General features: G+C 45.7%; 3 protein-coding genes across 7 annotated transcripts; 1 reads left to right on the top strand and 2 right to left on the bottom strand.

Annotated features, from left to right (window-relative positions):
* The first annotated feature begins 252 nt into the window (after positions 1–252).
* LOC125552526 (eudesmanediol synthase-like) lies at positions 253–7267 on the top strand. Of its 2 annotated transcripts, XM_048716124.1 has the most exons (6): positions 253–471; positions 609–888; positions 1737–2109; positions 5459–5677; positions 5851–5986; positions 6115–7267. In XM_048716124.1, exons 1-6 carry the CDS (start codon positions 358–360, stop codon positions 6661–6663), a joined length of 1671 nt encoding a protein of 556 aa, XP_048572081.1. In that variant the 5' UTR covers positions 253–357; the 3' UTR covers positions 6664–7267. The 2 variants fall into 2 exon arrangements, with proteins under 2 accessions (XP_048572081.1, XP_048572082.1); XM_048716125.1 differs by lacking the exon at positions 5459–5677.
* Positions 7268–8001: 734 nt separating this feature from the next.
* Positions 8002–9605, bottom strand: LOC125552525 (B3 domain-containing protein Os03g0212300-like). 3 transcript variants are annotated; one of them, XM_048716122.1, is made up of 4 exons: positions 9247–9605; positions 8844–9132; positions 8638–8765; positions 8002–8567 (listed from the first exon to the last, which is right to left on the bottom strand). In XM_048716122.1, the coding sequence occupies exons 1-4, from the start codon at positions 9418–9420 to the stop codon at positions 8292–8294; spliced, it is 867 nt and encodes a 288-aa protein (XP_048572079.1). In that variant the 5' UTR covers positions 9421–9605; the 3' UTR covers positions 8002–8291. The 3 variants fall into 3 exon arrangements, with proteins under 3 accessions (XP_048572079.1, XP_048572080.1, XP_048572077.1); XM_048716123.1 differs by having other exon boundaries at positions 8686–8765; XM_048716120.1 differs by having other exon boundaries at positions 8638–9132.
* A 139-nt stretch (positions 9606–9744) lies between these two features.
* LOC125552524 (plant intracellular Ras-group-related LRR protein 7) lies at positions 9745–14720 on the bottom strand. 2 transcript variants are annotated; one of them, XM_048716119.1, is made up of 9 exons: positions 14466–14720; positions 12713–12782; positions 12305–12351; positions 12166–12175; positions 11761–11846; positions 11330–11420; positions 10331–10416; positions 10113–10199; positions 9745–10012 (listed from the first exon to the last, which is right to left on the bottom strand). In XM_048716119.1, the coding sequence occupies exons 1-9, from the start codon at positions 14562–14564 to the stop codon at positions 9899–9901; spliced, it is 690 nt and encodes a 229-aa protein (XP_048572076.1). In that variant the 5' UTR covers positions 14565–14720; the 3' UTR covers positions 9745–9898. The 2 variants fall into 2 exon arrangements, with proteins under 2 accessions (XP_048572076.1, XP_048572075.1); XM_048716118.1 differs by having other exon boundaries at positions 12067–12175; positions 14466–14718.
* Between the last annotated feature and the right edge of the window lie 615 nt (positions 14721–15335).

Raw genomic sequence — 15335 nt, 5'->3', positions numbered from 1 at the left:
TGTGCACTTGCGTACGCGCATCGATCTGTGATAAGGTGTTTTTCACATGCTCACTCTGGTCTATTTGGGAGTAATAATTGGCATGGATGAGAATCCAATATTTGCTTCACTTCTCTTCTCCCCCTGTTCACACAAATGACACAAGGCTTGCAGTGTTCCAGTGTGCAACTTGTCGATGTGCTCAACTTGTCAATGCTTGCTCTATAAATAGGAGACTCGATTGCTAGGAAGAGCATGCACACAAGATATATACACGCCAATAGAGCAAGCACTACTGGTTAATGAATTAAGCATTAACCAGTGCAACTGAATATCTCTAGCCTGCCGGTTGGCATATACGAGCTGATACGGGCATACATGGCTGCGAGCAAGCCTGCTGCTACCGCTGATCCTGGCAAGCAGGAGATGGGCGCCTTCGAGCCCTGCGTGTGGGGCGACTTCTTCGTCACCTACAACCCTCCCCTCTCACAGGTCAGGCACGCATGTCGCCTCGTCAGTCATACACTCTCAGATGGGTCGCCGTCTCTCTCTCTCTCTCTCTCTCTCTCTCTCTCTCTCTCTCTCTCTCTCTCTCTCTAATCTACGTGTGTGATCTGCGTGATGTGTAGAGCTTGGAGAGGAGCATGCGCGAGAGGGCGGAACAGCTCAAGGACCAAGTGCGCGGCCTGTTCGAGGACGGTGAGGACAGGAGCGTGGCTGATGTGGTCACACTGGTGGAAACGCTCGAGCGACTCGGCATCGACTACCACTTCCGCGGCGAGATCGGCACCGCCTTACGGCGCATCCTGAACGAGGAGCCCGAGCATGGAACTACCTCCCCCCACGACCTCCACGTCGCCGCTCTTCGGTTTCGTCTACTTAGGCAGCATGGCTTCTGGGTATCTGCAGGTATATACTCCCTCCGTCAAGAAATTAATGTATCCATTTCTACTACAAGTATTTCTGGATGGGGGGAGTATATTTTCTATCTATAGACATGAAGTGCTCTCTCCCGAGAAAAAGAAAAACAAGAAGTATTCTACCCAACAAATATATATATATATATATATATATATATATATATATATATATATATATATATATATATAAAGACAAGCAAATGATATATGATGAGAAGTTCAGTGATCTCAATGCCACTCTAAATTTATGTCTAGAAGGTACAATTTTTCACAGAGCTTCAAGATTCGGAAATTGCACTTTTGTTGCTTAGATCAACCCAACATCTTCAACCTGTCATTTTATCTTATGTTTGTTCTAGGATTTATTTGCTCTTCGATCTGAAGAAACATGGTAGGAATCAATTGATAAATTACGTGTCTTGCTAACATCACAAATTAAGGCATACATCATGATGCTATATAATGTCGCTGTTCCATATTAGTTGAAGTTCTACCTTTGTCATAACTCCGAAGTTAAACTTCTTTAAATTTGATCAAATCTTTACATAGTAACTACATCAATTTTTATCAGTTTCTCCGACAAGTATTTCCGGACGGAGAGAGTGTCTATTAAATATAAAACACCAACTTAGTCTCATCAGATTATAAAGTATATCTCGGTCACTTGGTGTTGTAGATCTTAGCACACTCTTCTATAAAGTTAGTGAAACTTAAACAAGTTCAACTTCGAACAAACCTAAAACTTCAAGTAATTTTGAGGGGGGGGGGGTATGTACCATTGAAAACATGCAAAAGCTGAACTATATAATATGATGAAGCTTGCATAAATGCATACAGATATATTTGACAAGTTCAAGGACGAGACTGGAAATTTCAGCCCGAGCCTACGCAATGACCCGGTGAGCCTGCTGAGCCTTTACAATGCAGCGCATATGGCGACACCTAGCGAGGACACACTAAACGATGTCATCGTCTTCTCGAGGTACCACCTCGAGGTATTGAGAAACAAGCTTAGGCCACCAATGGCGGAACAAGTCTCACGTGCCCTCGACATCCCTCTCCCACGGACAGTGGGGCGGCTGGAAACAATGAACTACATAAGGGAGTATGAGCAGGTGGAGTTAAACAGCGGACCGCTGTTGGAGCTCTCCAAGCTTGATTTCGAGCTGGTCAGGTCCCTTCACCTCAAGGAGCTCAAGGCTCTATCTTTGTAAGTTGACATTTTTTCCCATTTCTTCCTTGTAGTTTTTCTCATCCTTAATGGTTTTGCTAACTGTAAGTCTGGTTGAGTTTTTTTTTTTGGCGCGGAAGTCTGTTTGAGTTTTTTTTTTTTTTGGCGAGGGAAGCCTACTTGAGATTTTCTTATACCAAATAATTCGATTTCAGAAAAAGTGCAACTTAAATCAAAGTTGCGCCTTTCTAGAGCAACATATACATATGAAAACATCAATCCACTTAGATGAGGAAGATATTATCTTTAATTCCTAAGCAATTTTAACATGGTCCCTCCCTCTCATATGAAGAGAGGGGGTAAAAGGAGTACGAAAAAACATGAAAAAGACCACACCTAGTGGCTCCAAAAGAGTGACATATCCGGCCGGTGCACCGCCCTTGTGGTGAAACCAGTGCACCGGCGATCGAACAAACACTCGACAACTTTTCGAAAATGCGTGAAAATAATTTAGTACGTAAACATAACATACATGTACCATGTTATAGAAGTTCAAATGTAAAAATTTAAACATAGTTTGAAAAGCAAAAACGACGAGTTCAGCACTAATCTAGTTAATTGTTAGAATAAATCCGAGGCGCTCCGTTGATTTACCGAGGACCAAGCAATCACATGAGCACGACACCGAAATTTGTTAACGAGGTTCATCATCATGGCTATATCCCGGGGCCTGACTACGGTCGCTCCTCCCCGTGACACCGTCACAATACCGCACCCCAGCCGCCCGGGCGCCGGAACACGCCGCCGGCTCCCCCGCGTTCCCGTGCTATTATGTTGGCATAGGTTACATCGTGTGTCTACCCCCGCTATATATGAGAGGCCTAGAATACAAGTGTCCTACTAGGACACGACTCCATATCCTATCTAAACACAATACAACTCAGAGTCCAACTATAACCTACCTTGTACACAATATTCAACACAACTCTAACAAACTCCACCTTGGCGAATATTCTTCACCATCTTGAATTCGCCAATGCGTCAAATTTCCATGTACATTGGACTTGAGCTTATCCCATGAGTACCGCTGCTACTCCAAAGACTCCATATGACTCCACCCGCAACTTGTAGTCCCTCCTTTTCTTGACCACAGTCAACACTCGAGCAAAATTAAGTTCCTTATTACTCTAGTTTGTGCTCCCAACTTCCAGAGCATCAGTCCAACGCCATCACACACTGATCACTGACCTGCGTGAAAGTGAACAACTCATATATTGGGTGTCACACATAAGAGTTACCTGAACTCAACATCACCGCTCCTTTCTTGACCGCCTGTTTGAAACATGAAGGAATCACCGTTGCTTGTAGTCATCCCGAGTCAAATTCGCAGTTGTCTCACCACATGTATGACCACCAGAGCCCTGGCCCGTCTCCATGCCCCGTGCATACCGCACGCCTCGCCGCTATTACCGCGTCGAGCCTCCGCTGTCCTGGTCGAGTCTCAAGGGCCGCGAACCCACACCACTCAACCTCCACTGCAGAGTACCATCGATCATCACCGACCGATGACGAGTTTCACGCTTCCATCAGACCACTGGGCTCCAGTCCGAACTGCGTGCCACTCGCTTTTCCCCCTTGTTGAATAGGCTTTGATTCCCTGGATCATTACATCGCAGCCCCTCAATCCAGCTCCACCTTCAACATGACTCCATGGTAGATGATCAGTTCACCCCGCGCCCCGTCGACTTCAAGCTCTCATGTGCACCGTCTTGAATCGATCCTGCGCCATAGTCTTGTCGAAGCCACACAAGCCTCGGGCCTGTGCCGCGTGTTTCCACGCCCAGAAGTCGGTCACCATCGGCATCACGCTTCTATGTCGTCGCCGCCGCTCTCACCACCGTCTTCTATATCAACCGACTTGCGTCGATCCATCAGACTGTCCAGTCCGACCCAGCCGAACTTGTTCGACTGCATGACACGCTCGAGGCTCCCAAATCGTCTTCCAAGAATTTCCGTCCATCGCGTGATTATTCCTTCTCAGCTGACCTGACTTCCTGCAACGCCTTCAAGCATCCCTATTGCACCAACAAATTTTTCATCCTTGTCTGCCATAACGCAAGGTTTCCTGTCCCGTTGAACTTCTTCACCTCAAACCAAGTACCCATTGGTGCCATGGTTCTTTGTATAGCTGACCGTGTGAAAAATATCCTTAGCTCAATCCTTGATGCTAGCTATTGCTTTGCCCGTGCCCATGCTCTCCTGGTGTATTACCACGTAATTTTCTTCACCAATTTGATTTGATCCTGCCTCTCTCTGTCACACGAGGACTTGGTCCTCTTTTTGTCCAAAACAGATCTCACCTCTCCTGTGTTGCACATCATATCAGCACTACACAAGGGCCTAGCCCATCAAGCACGCACACAACTAACCACCAGGGCCAGCTTGGCACGTCCTAGGCCCATGCCCACAAGCCGCGTTGGCTTCGGTTCGCCCGCCTGCAGCCGTGCGCACCTGGGGCAGCTGCCCACACACGGGGCTTCCGCAGCTCCCATCGATGGAATCAACCGACCTGCTGCTTGCCTGCCCGTGCGGCGCACCGTCCCTTCATGCACGCGCTCCTGTACGCTCGCCCGATCAATCCGATCGCCACACGTCTCTACTGCCGCAACGCGCGTAACCTTCCGCTGATCCAATCTCGTCGAGAACCACACCGGCCACCGCAGCCAGCTGCATCTCAAACTTGATACTTCCTCTAGATCAACATGAGTCTCCTCGATCTCAAACCTTGCTCTGATACCACTTGTTAGAATAAATCCGAGGCGCTTCGTTGATCTACCGAGGACCAAGCAATCACACGAGCACGACACCGAAATTTGTTAACGAGGTTCACCATCATGGCTACATCCCCGGGGCCTGACTACGGGCGCTCCTCCCCGTGACACCGTCACAATACCGCACCCCGGCCGCCCGGGCGCCGGCACACGCCGCCGGCTCCCCCGCATGCCCGTGCTATTATGTTGGCATAGGTTACATCGTGTGTCTACCCCCGCTATATATGAGAGGCCTAGGATACAAGTGTCCTACTAGGACACGACTCCATATCCTATCTAAACATAATACAACTCAGAGTCCAACTGTAACCTACCTTGTACACAATATTCGACACAACTCTAACATTAATGAGCCAAATTTGTGACCCCATTTGAATAATTATTGTTGATAGCATCATCTCATCCATGACCCAGGACTACCCATGCATGCATCCTCTTTCCCTTCAGCGATCCAGGAACACCATGAAACCGACTGTTGCAGTATATCTTGCTAACTTCTACTAGTATGTACCAACATATTATATGATTTTTTGGGTTAAAATGCGTCCAATCTATAGGTGGTGGAGAGATCTTTACGACCATGTAAAGCTAAGCTATGCTCGGGATCGTCTAGTGGAGAACTATTTCTGGGCCTGCAGTGTGTTCCATGAGGAGGAGAGCTCTCGCACACGACTGATGTTTGTCAAGACGTTCGGTCTGCTATCCCTGATGGATGACACCTACGGTGTCCACGCGACCCTGGAGGAATGTTGTAAACTCAATGAAGCTATACAAAGGTTTGCAAAATATTAGTGTGCACATATATAGGGCAATTATTACTATGTCACTGAACTAAAGCTTAACCTGGTGAAAGTAAATTTAAATCAGTCTCGTCAAACTATCAAATGGCAGTGATCGATATCTTGGCTTTTATCGCTGTCTTAGATTCCTAAATCCTGATATACTGTAGATGGGATCGAAGCGCGGCATCTATTCTACCTGAATATCTGCATACGTTTTACATCAAATTGCTGGATAACATCAAAGAGTTTGAGGACACTTTGGGACCACACGAGAAGTACCGTCTATCTTACGCCGAGGAAGCGGTAAAAACTTATCAAAAGCATCCAATCCAATATATCAAGTTCAATAGCTTCATTTTTCAAGATATACTCGTGACATCATATTTCAGTAAAAGTCCACGTCATATCTGACATATGTTACTGTGTTGCAGATCAAGTCATTGTCTGAATATTACCTCCATGAGGCCAAATGGTCCAACGAAAAGTATGCCCCCAGCTCCAAGGAGCACCTAGAGGTGTCACACATGTCGTTGGGATTCCCCACACTGGCCATAGTGATGCTCATGGGTGTGGACAACACAGCAACCAAGAAGGCGTTCGACTGGGCAGTCAATGTCCCTAACATTGTCCGCGCAAGCGGGCAGATCACTCGCTTTCTCAATGACATCGCTTCTTACAAGATGGGGAAGACCAACAACAAGGATGTGGCCAACTCCGTGGAGTGCTACATGAAGGAGCACCTCGTTGCGGGGGAGGAGGTTGTGGCAGTGATCTCAGCGTTGGCTGAGGACACGTGGAGGATGATGAACCAGGCTTGTATGGAGATAGAACCAGCACTATTGCCAGCGGCACAACTTGTGGTAAACTTGACAAAGATGCTAGAAGTCATATACCTCGGTGGTAGGGATGGCTACACATTTGGTGGTGACCTCAAGAGCCTCATCACCGGGCTCTTTCTCAAGCCAATCGTTGTCGGTTAAATTATCACTCGTGCAGTTTGGTGGATTGTTTAGATTGTACTTTGGATAGTTTTGATGATGTTTTCAACAAAATGGAAGGGAACAAATAATAGGTCTCACGCGTGATGGTGGTATATTTTCTGGCCAAGCAACCCGCAAGGCTAGATGTCTACAGTGTTAGGTTGGAGACCTAAGTGATGCTGGACAAAGAGTGTGATTATGATCTACAGAAATGATTTGAGATAGGGAAGTCATAAGACAGCATGAATAACGCGTTCATCATTGCTCCAGTAAAGAATGCTCATGTCAATACATAATCCTGACCCGTCCATCTCTTTTTCCAGGGACGAGTGACGCGTGCATCATTATTGGGCAATCAGAATTAGCAGGCATTGTTGTGTGTGTTCATCATTTTTTTTTAGTTTTGAGGCATGGATATACGGCTAAGTACTCAAGAAGTGTTGGGAAACCGGAGCCATGTGTGGGTGTGACTGGAGGCCAAGTCGTGACGCATCTCCTAGCCCCTCTAGTGCTCCACACCTGATGTTAAGTGGGTACTCATCCCTTCACCTCCTACCCCTATATATTTAGATGAAGAGCAATCATTGTACGTGAGTTCATCACAAAGAAGACTCCTCTCTATCTGTGTCAATTTATTTTCCGTACCTTGACGTGATCTACTACTTCGTCTACTATGCTCCCGCTCCGTATCCTTAGACCGGACTCGCGGGAAGAGATTGTTGAGGTACAATACTTGGTGAAGAAGATGATGCCCGTCCCTACGGAGAGAAAGAAATGACGGCACGGTCTGTTAACTGAAGCGCAATGACAGGCTTCAGTAAACTGTTACAGTGTGCCGGATGGTAAACAGGGATCCGCCACTGCCGTGGACCGTTGATCTGGCGAGTTTCCAGCCAACCGCTATCTTCCTCTTCTATTTCTTCAGTTATGGCCTTGGTGTCTTGTTCGTCAGATATCTTCAGGTTCAACGAAGCAGGGTCTTGACAAGCGGCCTGTCCGTGAGGGGCGGTGGTTGAGGCATCAGATCAAGCGTGAGGGACCGAGAGAGGTAGGTAGGAGCTGGCCGTAGCCATATCTCTTTACTCAAACTGGCGCCGTCGTGTCGCCGTCCGTCCTCATCTCATGTTTGCGTCAGTTCACTTCACCGAAAGTGGATCCTGATTCCTGATTTGAATGCGGATGTGAGCTAGCGAGGAGGCCGGTTTCTTCTTCTTCTTTTTCTTCGTTGCACGACGAAGTTCAGATTCTTCTCCATCTCTTGTAAACCCATATCGTCAGTAAGATGGCCTCAGTTTAGAGCATGAAGTCGTTGTGTAGGCAAAGCAAGCCATGCATGTGTAAACGTGAAACTGAAAATCTTATCCTTGTAGCACAAAGATGACAATTTCAAACAAGAAATTAAGCGAACAATCTCATCCTCTTTGCACACACGATCGAGGAGGCACAGAGTCAGGCGGTTTATTCTCTAACTAGTTACTCTGCTGCTACTAGCATCAGAAGGCACTGATCCAGGTTTCAGAACATACCCGAAAGCTTCAAACAACTACTAGAAAAAGTAAAAAGAACTCCATTGTCCTGATCATTGTGCCATGCATGCCGGTGATGAGCACGCCAACACGGCCGGCTGATCATTCCACGAAGGTGCCGTCCAGCATGCGGACCTGCACCTTGAGCTCGTGGTCCTCGCCGCCAGCGCGGAGCGCGCGGAAGAAGCAGGTGTCGCCGACGGTGAGGCGGTTGTCCACCAGGAACTGGTGCCACCCGTACCTGAAGGACGACCGGGTCTTGCCGCCCGCCCGGTTGGTGTGCTTCAGGGTCACGCCCCACGACTTGCCGCTCATCCGCAGCACCACCTTGCTCCTCTCCGCGTACCCGTGCGCCTCATGGAACTCCAGCGGCACGTTCTGCACCCAAATGATCCACGCACCCCGAAATTAGTTGCTGCTAGCACATAAGAAAGATGCTAGCTCTCACCAGATACTGCTGCTGCTTCTCGAGGAAGTGGCAGCCGCTCAGCCTGACCGTGAACTGCGACGTCGGAGCGTCGTCGACCTCCACCTCCGCCGAGCTGCTGCCGCCACTGTCGCTGCTGCTCCCACTGCCTGGCCAAATGCGAAAACCATCCCTGTTACAACCACCGTACTCAAACGAAGAGAAAGAAAGCAAGAAGAGGCGCGCACTGGCATCGTCGTCGTCGTGGTGCTTGTAGTGCCTGCGGCACATGCTCACGTCGAACACCTTCACGGTGAGCACGGCGTCGCCGTCGTAGCTGAAGACGAGGAAGTAGCCGAGCCGCAGGTCGTGCGCGCGGGCGAACCGCTCCCAGCCGCGCCCTAGGTATGTGTGGCCGTCGGCGTCCAGCACCACCTTCACGTCCCACAGGCTGCGGCGCCCGCTGCCGGCCTCCCGCAGCTTCACTTCCCGGGGCTCGCGGCCGGCGAGCACCTTGGCGAACTTGTCTGGCATCCTCTGCGACGACGTAGGTCAAGCAGCGGTTGAAATTGAACAAGTGGTGAACCAACCAACCAAACCAAACCCAGAGACCAATGACCAAGGATCACGGTGTAGAACCCAGATACGTACCAGTTTCTTCAAGGAATTGGAGAGCATGATGATGAAGAACTCGAAACCTGACGAGTCACTGGGAAAGGCCTTCTCCTCTTCCATCGTAGTCGTAGCAAAACCCTCTGCTTCTTCTTCTTCTTCTTCCTCCTCCTCCTTGCCTCTGCCCTCTCTTATCAGATGTGAATCGATCATATAGCAACGATGTAACAACAGATTCCTCCTGCTTTATTCACGTGTGTAGAAAGACGGCACCAGTCTTTTGCCCTTACGTGTCGAGCTCCGGTGGTGGGCTGCCTATGTATTGTGAGCTCCAAATTAACACGACTGCTGGACGATAGTTTAATTCTTGGCTTCTCACTTGTAACTGCTACTTGAGACTTGAGAGGGGAGCTTTGCAAAGCCCTCTCTGCTCATTTTCAAGCAGACAAATCTTTGCTGCCACCGAAAGTAGCATAATAAGATGGTGTAGGCTTAGACATGAGAGTACATAATATGCTGATAGTCAACGACTGTAGATTCACATGAAAGAGACAGTCTACTCATTTTTGTATGTTCTGTATTTATTGATTTCTTTACCGAATCAGATTGTGGGGAGACTGATATATACAAAGTTTACAGTTACTTCCAACTAATGAAGAAAAAACAAGTTCACTTGAATTTTGCCGCAAAACTAGCGTAAATCAATGCCTTCGTCCAGGGCTGTGGAGCCCATCATCACATTTGAATCAATCTGCTTGTCAAACTTCTTCCTTCTGCGCGCTTCAAATTCCCCGAATCCATCCATCTGCAACAGACGAGAAAGGGAATTAGGATTAAAATTAAAATTAAAATTAAAATAGTGTTGATTCAGTTGCAGGAATCTGTCGTGCCCTCATGTCACTAACTTGCTGAAACTGGTCCATCGAGATTGGGTTGCTGTGCAGTGACAAGTTCTGAAGAGCCTTGCAATCCTTCAGCAAGTTTGGGGGAAGCTGCAGCCAAAAAAAGAGTTTTGAGGATGGATGGCTCCTTAATTGCTTCTTGTTTCATAATGGCATGGACAAATATGTACATAAAGTGCACAAGATAGTCAAAGTTGCCAAATAAATTCACTGGCACATACCTGACGAATTTTGTTTCCATTCAATGATATAGATTTGAGGCAAGCAAGGTTGCAAATTGATGAGGGCACATCTTCGATTGTATTTCCTGAATATTATTTAGCATGAAGGTTAGCCAGAGGTAGCTTTGCTCAACACATAAAGCCGAACAGCATTATCCTAAGAAATAGTGATTTTACAACCGTAAATTATTTGCAGACTAGCAAATGGTAATCACTACTAAATCGATAACTTCTGGATATTTGTAGACAAGAAGGCAAGATAACATTCATAGCATAGTAATCATTACTACATCGACATTTAAAGTCCTGAACATTTGTAGACGAGAAGGCAAGATAACATTCACAGCATGGTAATCATTACTAAATCAACATTTACATTTCTGGACATCTCATTTATATAAATGGTACAAGTCCTTAATTTCATGAAAGAAAAGATAATAAAAAACATACAGCCATTAACATGACAATAATGAAAGTAAGCAAATCTTAAGTTAATTAACTGGAGGCAAACATATAGAAATCTTATTATCTATTATTCTTTCATTCATCCAAAGCACAGCTAGTCGAGCTGATCCATACCACTTTCAGGCTCTGAGAAGGTAATATCGATGATCTCTGTGCCAAATGTCGAAGGTAATGTCGATGATCTCTGTGCCAAATGTTGATTTAGTATTGGTTTCTTTGCTGTGACTGGTGCCTGTCCCTTCTCCAGTTCTATATTTTTCTTTTTTGTATATATTGTGAAGTGTTGAAATTATTAGGTACAGATGTACATTGTCCATTTTGTATGGACAATTATCGAAATCGTATCATTTTTATGTTTCTTATATCACGTATTGACAAATTATGGAAGCTGTACCATTTCCATGTTTCTTGTGCTATGTATTAGTCGGAACGTACCTTGCCTGGCCACGATTACTAGTGCAAGCAAAAAGCGGAGAACAGGAAACTCAAATTATATAGGACTAGTAGTAGTATTGCAGAAACAAGCGGGTTTACCATTAGCCTGCAATTCTTCGAGGGACTTGCAGCCTCCTATTGATTCGGGAAGGGCATTTAGTTTGTTATCAGATACATTGAGTAGCAGCATCTGCATCAGTCAAACACAAAATGATGGTAAGCCATTGACAACAACACCACATAGCTCCACAATGCCAAAAAAGGATAACACTAGGGCATTGACCATTACAAAAAAAACGCTTTTGAACATTTAATGGTGACACAAAATGATGAAATGCAGACTGAATCATTTCATAAAATTAACTTATTTGACTAGACAGAAAACAAAGAATACTTCTGTTGTGAAACAAAACTCAATACTGACTGCATCTTTATGATTTTCGGAAATTAGACATTCCTTTTGTGCTTGAAAACAAGTCTTTTGCAGAGATAGGCTAAGTCTGGCATATTGAACCAAATAAAAAACTTACATTGCACAAATCTCCAACACTTTTAGGTAGGCACAGCAAAGAATTCTGAGAAACTGTAAGCTGCTGAAGATTTGATAGAGAACCCACTGAATCGAAAAAAAGATCATGTGAGAAAATGGAAACAAAAGTTGGTAGAATAATGTTATGAAAGTCATAACTCTGTACTAACTCCTTGTTAGGGCAAGGTTTTAGATTAGAACCTAGGCCACCTTTGTTATGTAATAATAAAATAATAAACCTATGGTAATACTTTGCTTGTTTCACTTCCATTCTTACAAAAAATATAGATAGGATGTATGAACTAACATTCTTCAGGCAAGACAGTGATCCTATTTCTGTCAAGCGTGAGGATTTTAAGGTTCCGCAGGTATCCAATATTAGCTGGAATGTTTTCAATCAAATTACCAGCCAAAACCTACAGGAACAAGAGGAGAAAACATCACTATCAAGCCGCCATTACTGAGAATGAACAAATGGAAGAACCGTTGCTTGCAAATACACATCTCTAAAAAAATCCAAGACATTTTTTACTAAGAATGCTTACCAGTCTTTGCATATTCACAATGGTACCAACTTCCTGGGGAACCTCAACTGCAAAACGAAAAGAAAGAATTGTCATTGCTCAAGAGAAATACAATTATACAAACATCAATGAAAAGAGCTTATGCAGTTTCAGGCAAGACAGCTTATTCAGAACAGGGAATTCAGCCCAGCACGGGTTTTGGATAAATTGTATCCACAAACTGGTAGAAAAAGAAATGCAAGAAAATAAAGGGTCCAATTGTAGCAAGTTGGCTTGAAATATAGCACTTTCTCACATTGTGAAGTGAAAAATAAATGTCATATAACTTCCAACCAGTTTCTTTCTGACTAAGTACAAGAAAGTGAGACAATACCAAGCATTAATGCCTATCACCCTGAATGGAGATAACTACTTAAAAATTCTGATTACCTATCTTGTTATTTGTCAAATCCAGAGTTCTAAGGGAATTTCCCACTTGCAGAACTTCCTGTGGTACCACCTGCATGGAATGATATTAAGTAACTCTGGAAGAGAAGTGCAATGTTACAGTAAGAAATGCAGAAAGGCACCCTTTTTCATGTAGACATAATAAGTTCACTTATATGCTAAATATTTGAAATATGAGAACTATCTAATAGGAAATATTTATACAAGGACAAACAACTGAGTAAGCACCATATGGATTTCACTTAGTGAACCAGTAACGATATCAAGCCCCCCCCCCCCCCCCCCCCCCCCCCCCCCCCCCCCCCCGGCGCACTCGCACACACACAAAGGAGAGAGAAAAAACACCAAAATCCATGACACCTGGACAAATAGCCCTTGTGCTGCTGACCTAAGGAGCCGCGTGTCTTCTGGCTCCTTGCTGGATTTCAGAAGGCCATGTACAGCGGTACAGAAGGTAGCGCTCGACAGAGACACCACCCATACCACCTTCTGTTGGAAGTTCACACTTCACGCACATGCGGGTACTAATCATCATCTTCGCCATACAAAATTCAGTTCCTAGGCTTAATGCGAAGCTGAGATTTCGAAGGTCTGGGCATCAGCAGAGTGGCGTCCGTGGTTAGAAAATTGGACTCTGACAGCAGACCGGCTCCTAGCAAGCCAATAGCCCAGCACCTATATATGCCCTCTAAGCATCCAAAAACTGTTTACCCACCTGTGTGCTAGAAACCAATTGGAGTGGCAGTTATGGGACAAGCTAGTGCTGCTATGACGGCTTCACTCCTTCAGGGAAAATTACCTGGTATCCTGGAGGTTTGCCTCCCTAATTGATGAGCTAATTTCAACTGGCGGTAAGCGCTCTTGTTCCTGTTAATGCTTGTAGTGTGGGATGTTTCGAGCAGAGAAGCAGGCGTATAATTCAAGCAAAAGAAGCTTCCATCAATGTGGTTTCCAAGAATTAAAAATAAAAAAGACGAGGCAAACGCCCGGCTGTTGGCCAGGGCACGACACCTGCCAACACAATTGGGGCCTCTGTGTGGCTGGGTGAAACAACTAGTGCTTACCTTGTTAACCTCACCATTTTGGTTTCATCTGCTTTCAAGCTACAGGTGCTTACCTGTAGTTTGTAACATCGTATTTTCTCATCATCTATCAATGAAGCTGTCAGATAGCCTTTTGATTTTAAAAAATGTTAACTGAGAATTACATCGTCGCAGGCTTGCAGCAGTAACATCGGTACACATCAAGGTGTCGAAAGCATGACAGTTATTCGTAAACACTTCTAGGCATACCTTTAACAGTACTCTAGAGCTCCTAGAATGCTTAATTTTGGTGTGGCAAGTATGATAATCTTCCTAAGGTTGCATTTCCTTCATCATAATGACGAAACCAGCGATTAAAGGTGCAAAGTTTATCGTGTCATCAGCTAAAAAGATATTTCAGACAAAAGAAAAGCAACACAGTTCCAAGTTTTAGTGCATCACCACATAGGATGGCATGCTTTTAACTTTTATATCGGCAAAATTGCGCTTTCCTTCCACCTAGGATAGGAATCCTCCGTAGATACTCAACCAGTTAATGAGTTAATCAAACGGCGATGTACCATCACCCAGAAAAGGATCGTCGCCCGTACCGTCAACGTATAATCATCCGAAACTCAGGGGCGCTGGTACGATGGACGCCCCCAAAATGTCTATTTACAGGAAAGGGGAGGGGGGCTGTGGGCGATAACAACCTTCAGTTTGGCGTCCCGGAGGGCGACGATCCCGGTGGAGCGCCAGCGCGTGACGCGGCTGGCCGGCGAGTCCGAGCTCCGGCTGCTACAGCAGCCCATCTCCGCCGCCGCCGGCCGCCCGCGCGAGGGCGAAACTCGCAGATGCTTTCCCCTCCGATTCTGGAAGAGATTTTGTTTCAGGGGGGAGGGGCGGGCGACGACTTCGGCGTGGAGGCAGTTGGGGGCGGCCGGCGGGATCTGCCTTGACCTCGTCCACTCGCTGTCAGCTGGGGCCACCGCTGGGTGCCTCTCCCCGCTGGGCTGCGGGGCCCCGTACTGCTTACCTGGCATCTCGATCTTGTCAAAGGGTTATCTACGAGACTGACAGTGGCAGCCAAGTGGCAACGGACCAATTTTTTTTTCTGAACAGAAAAGTTGCCTTATTTGTAAATTTACCCATTCTGCTTTTCGAGTTGTTTTGTACTCCCTCAGTAAAGCAGTGAAACGCTTTAATATTTCTTTACAGATAGAGTACTGATTATCTTTTTATCTTCACTGACTCCAATACTTTTGTCAGAAATGTCTCTAAATGCTTTTCAAACAGTAACCAGCTAGTTTTGCTTAAGAAAATACTCATTGTGATGTTGTGATTAAAGATAGGATTACCGACGGTAAGAGAAAATGTCATGCTCACTTTAGTTGTCAATTTATCTTTGAACACTTGCCCATTGTACGAGGAAACTATCTGATACGAAAATCGTAAAGCGCGTGTGCAACCCTGTTAGGTTGCACGTAGCACACAACATCTTATCTTATTCGTGTATTGTACGCGTTGACCTCGTAACGTATTCTTGATTTTTCTTTATGCTCCCTCCGATCCTTTTTAGTCTG

The sequence above is a fragment of the Triticum urartu genome, chromosome 4 (genome assembly GCF_003073215.2).
Source record: "Triticum urartu cultivar G1812 chromosome 4, Tu2.1, whole genome shotgun sequence".
Lineage (NCBI taxonomy): Eukaryota > Viridiplantae > Streptophyta > Magnoliopsida > Poales > Poaceae > Triticum > Triticum urartu.
Note: the sequence above shows the minus strand (reverse complement) of the source record. Positions and strands in the feature narration are given on the sequence as shown.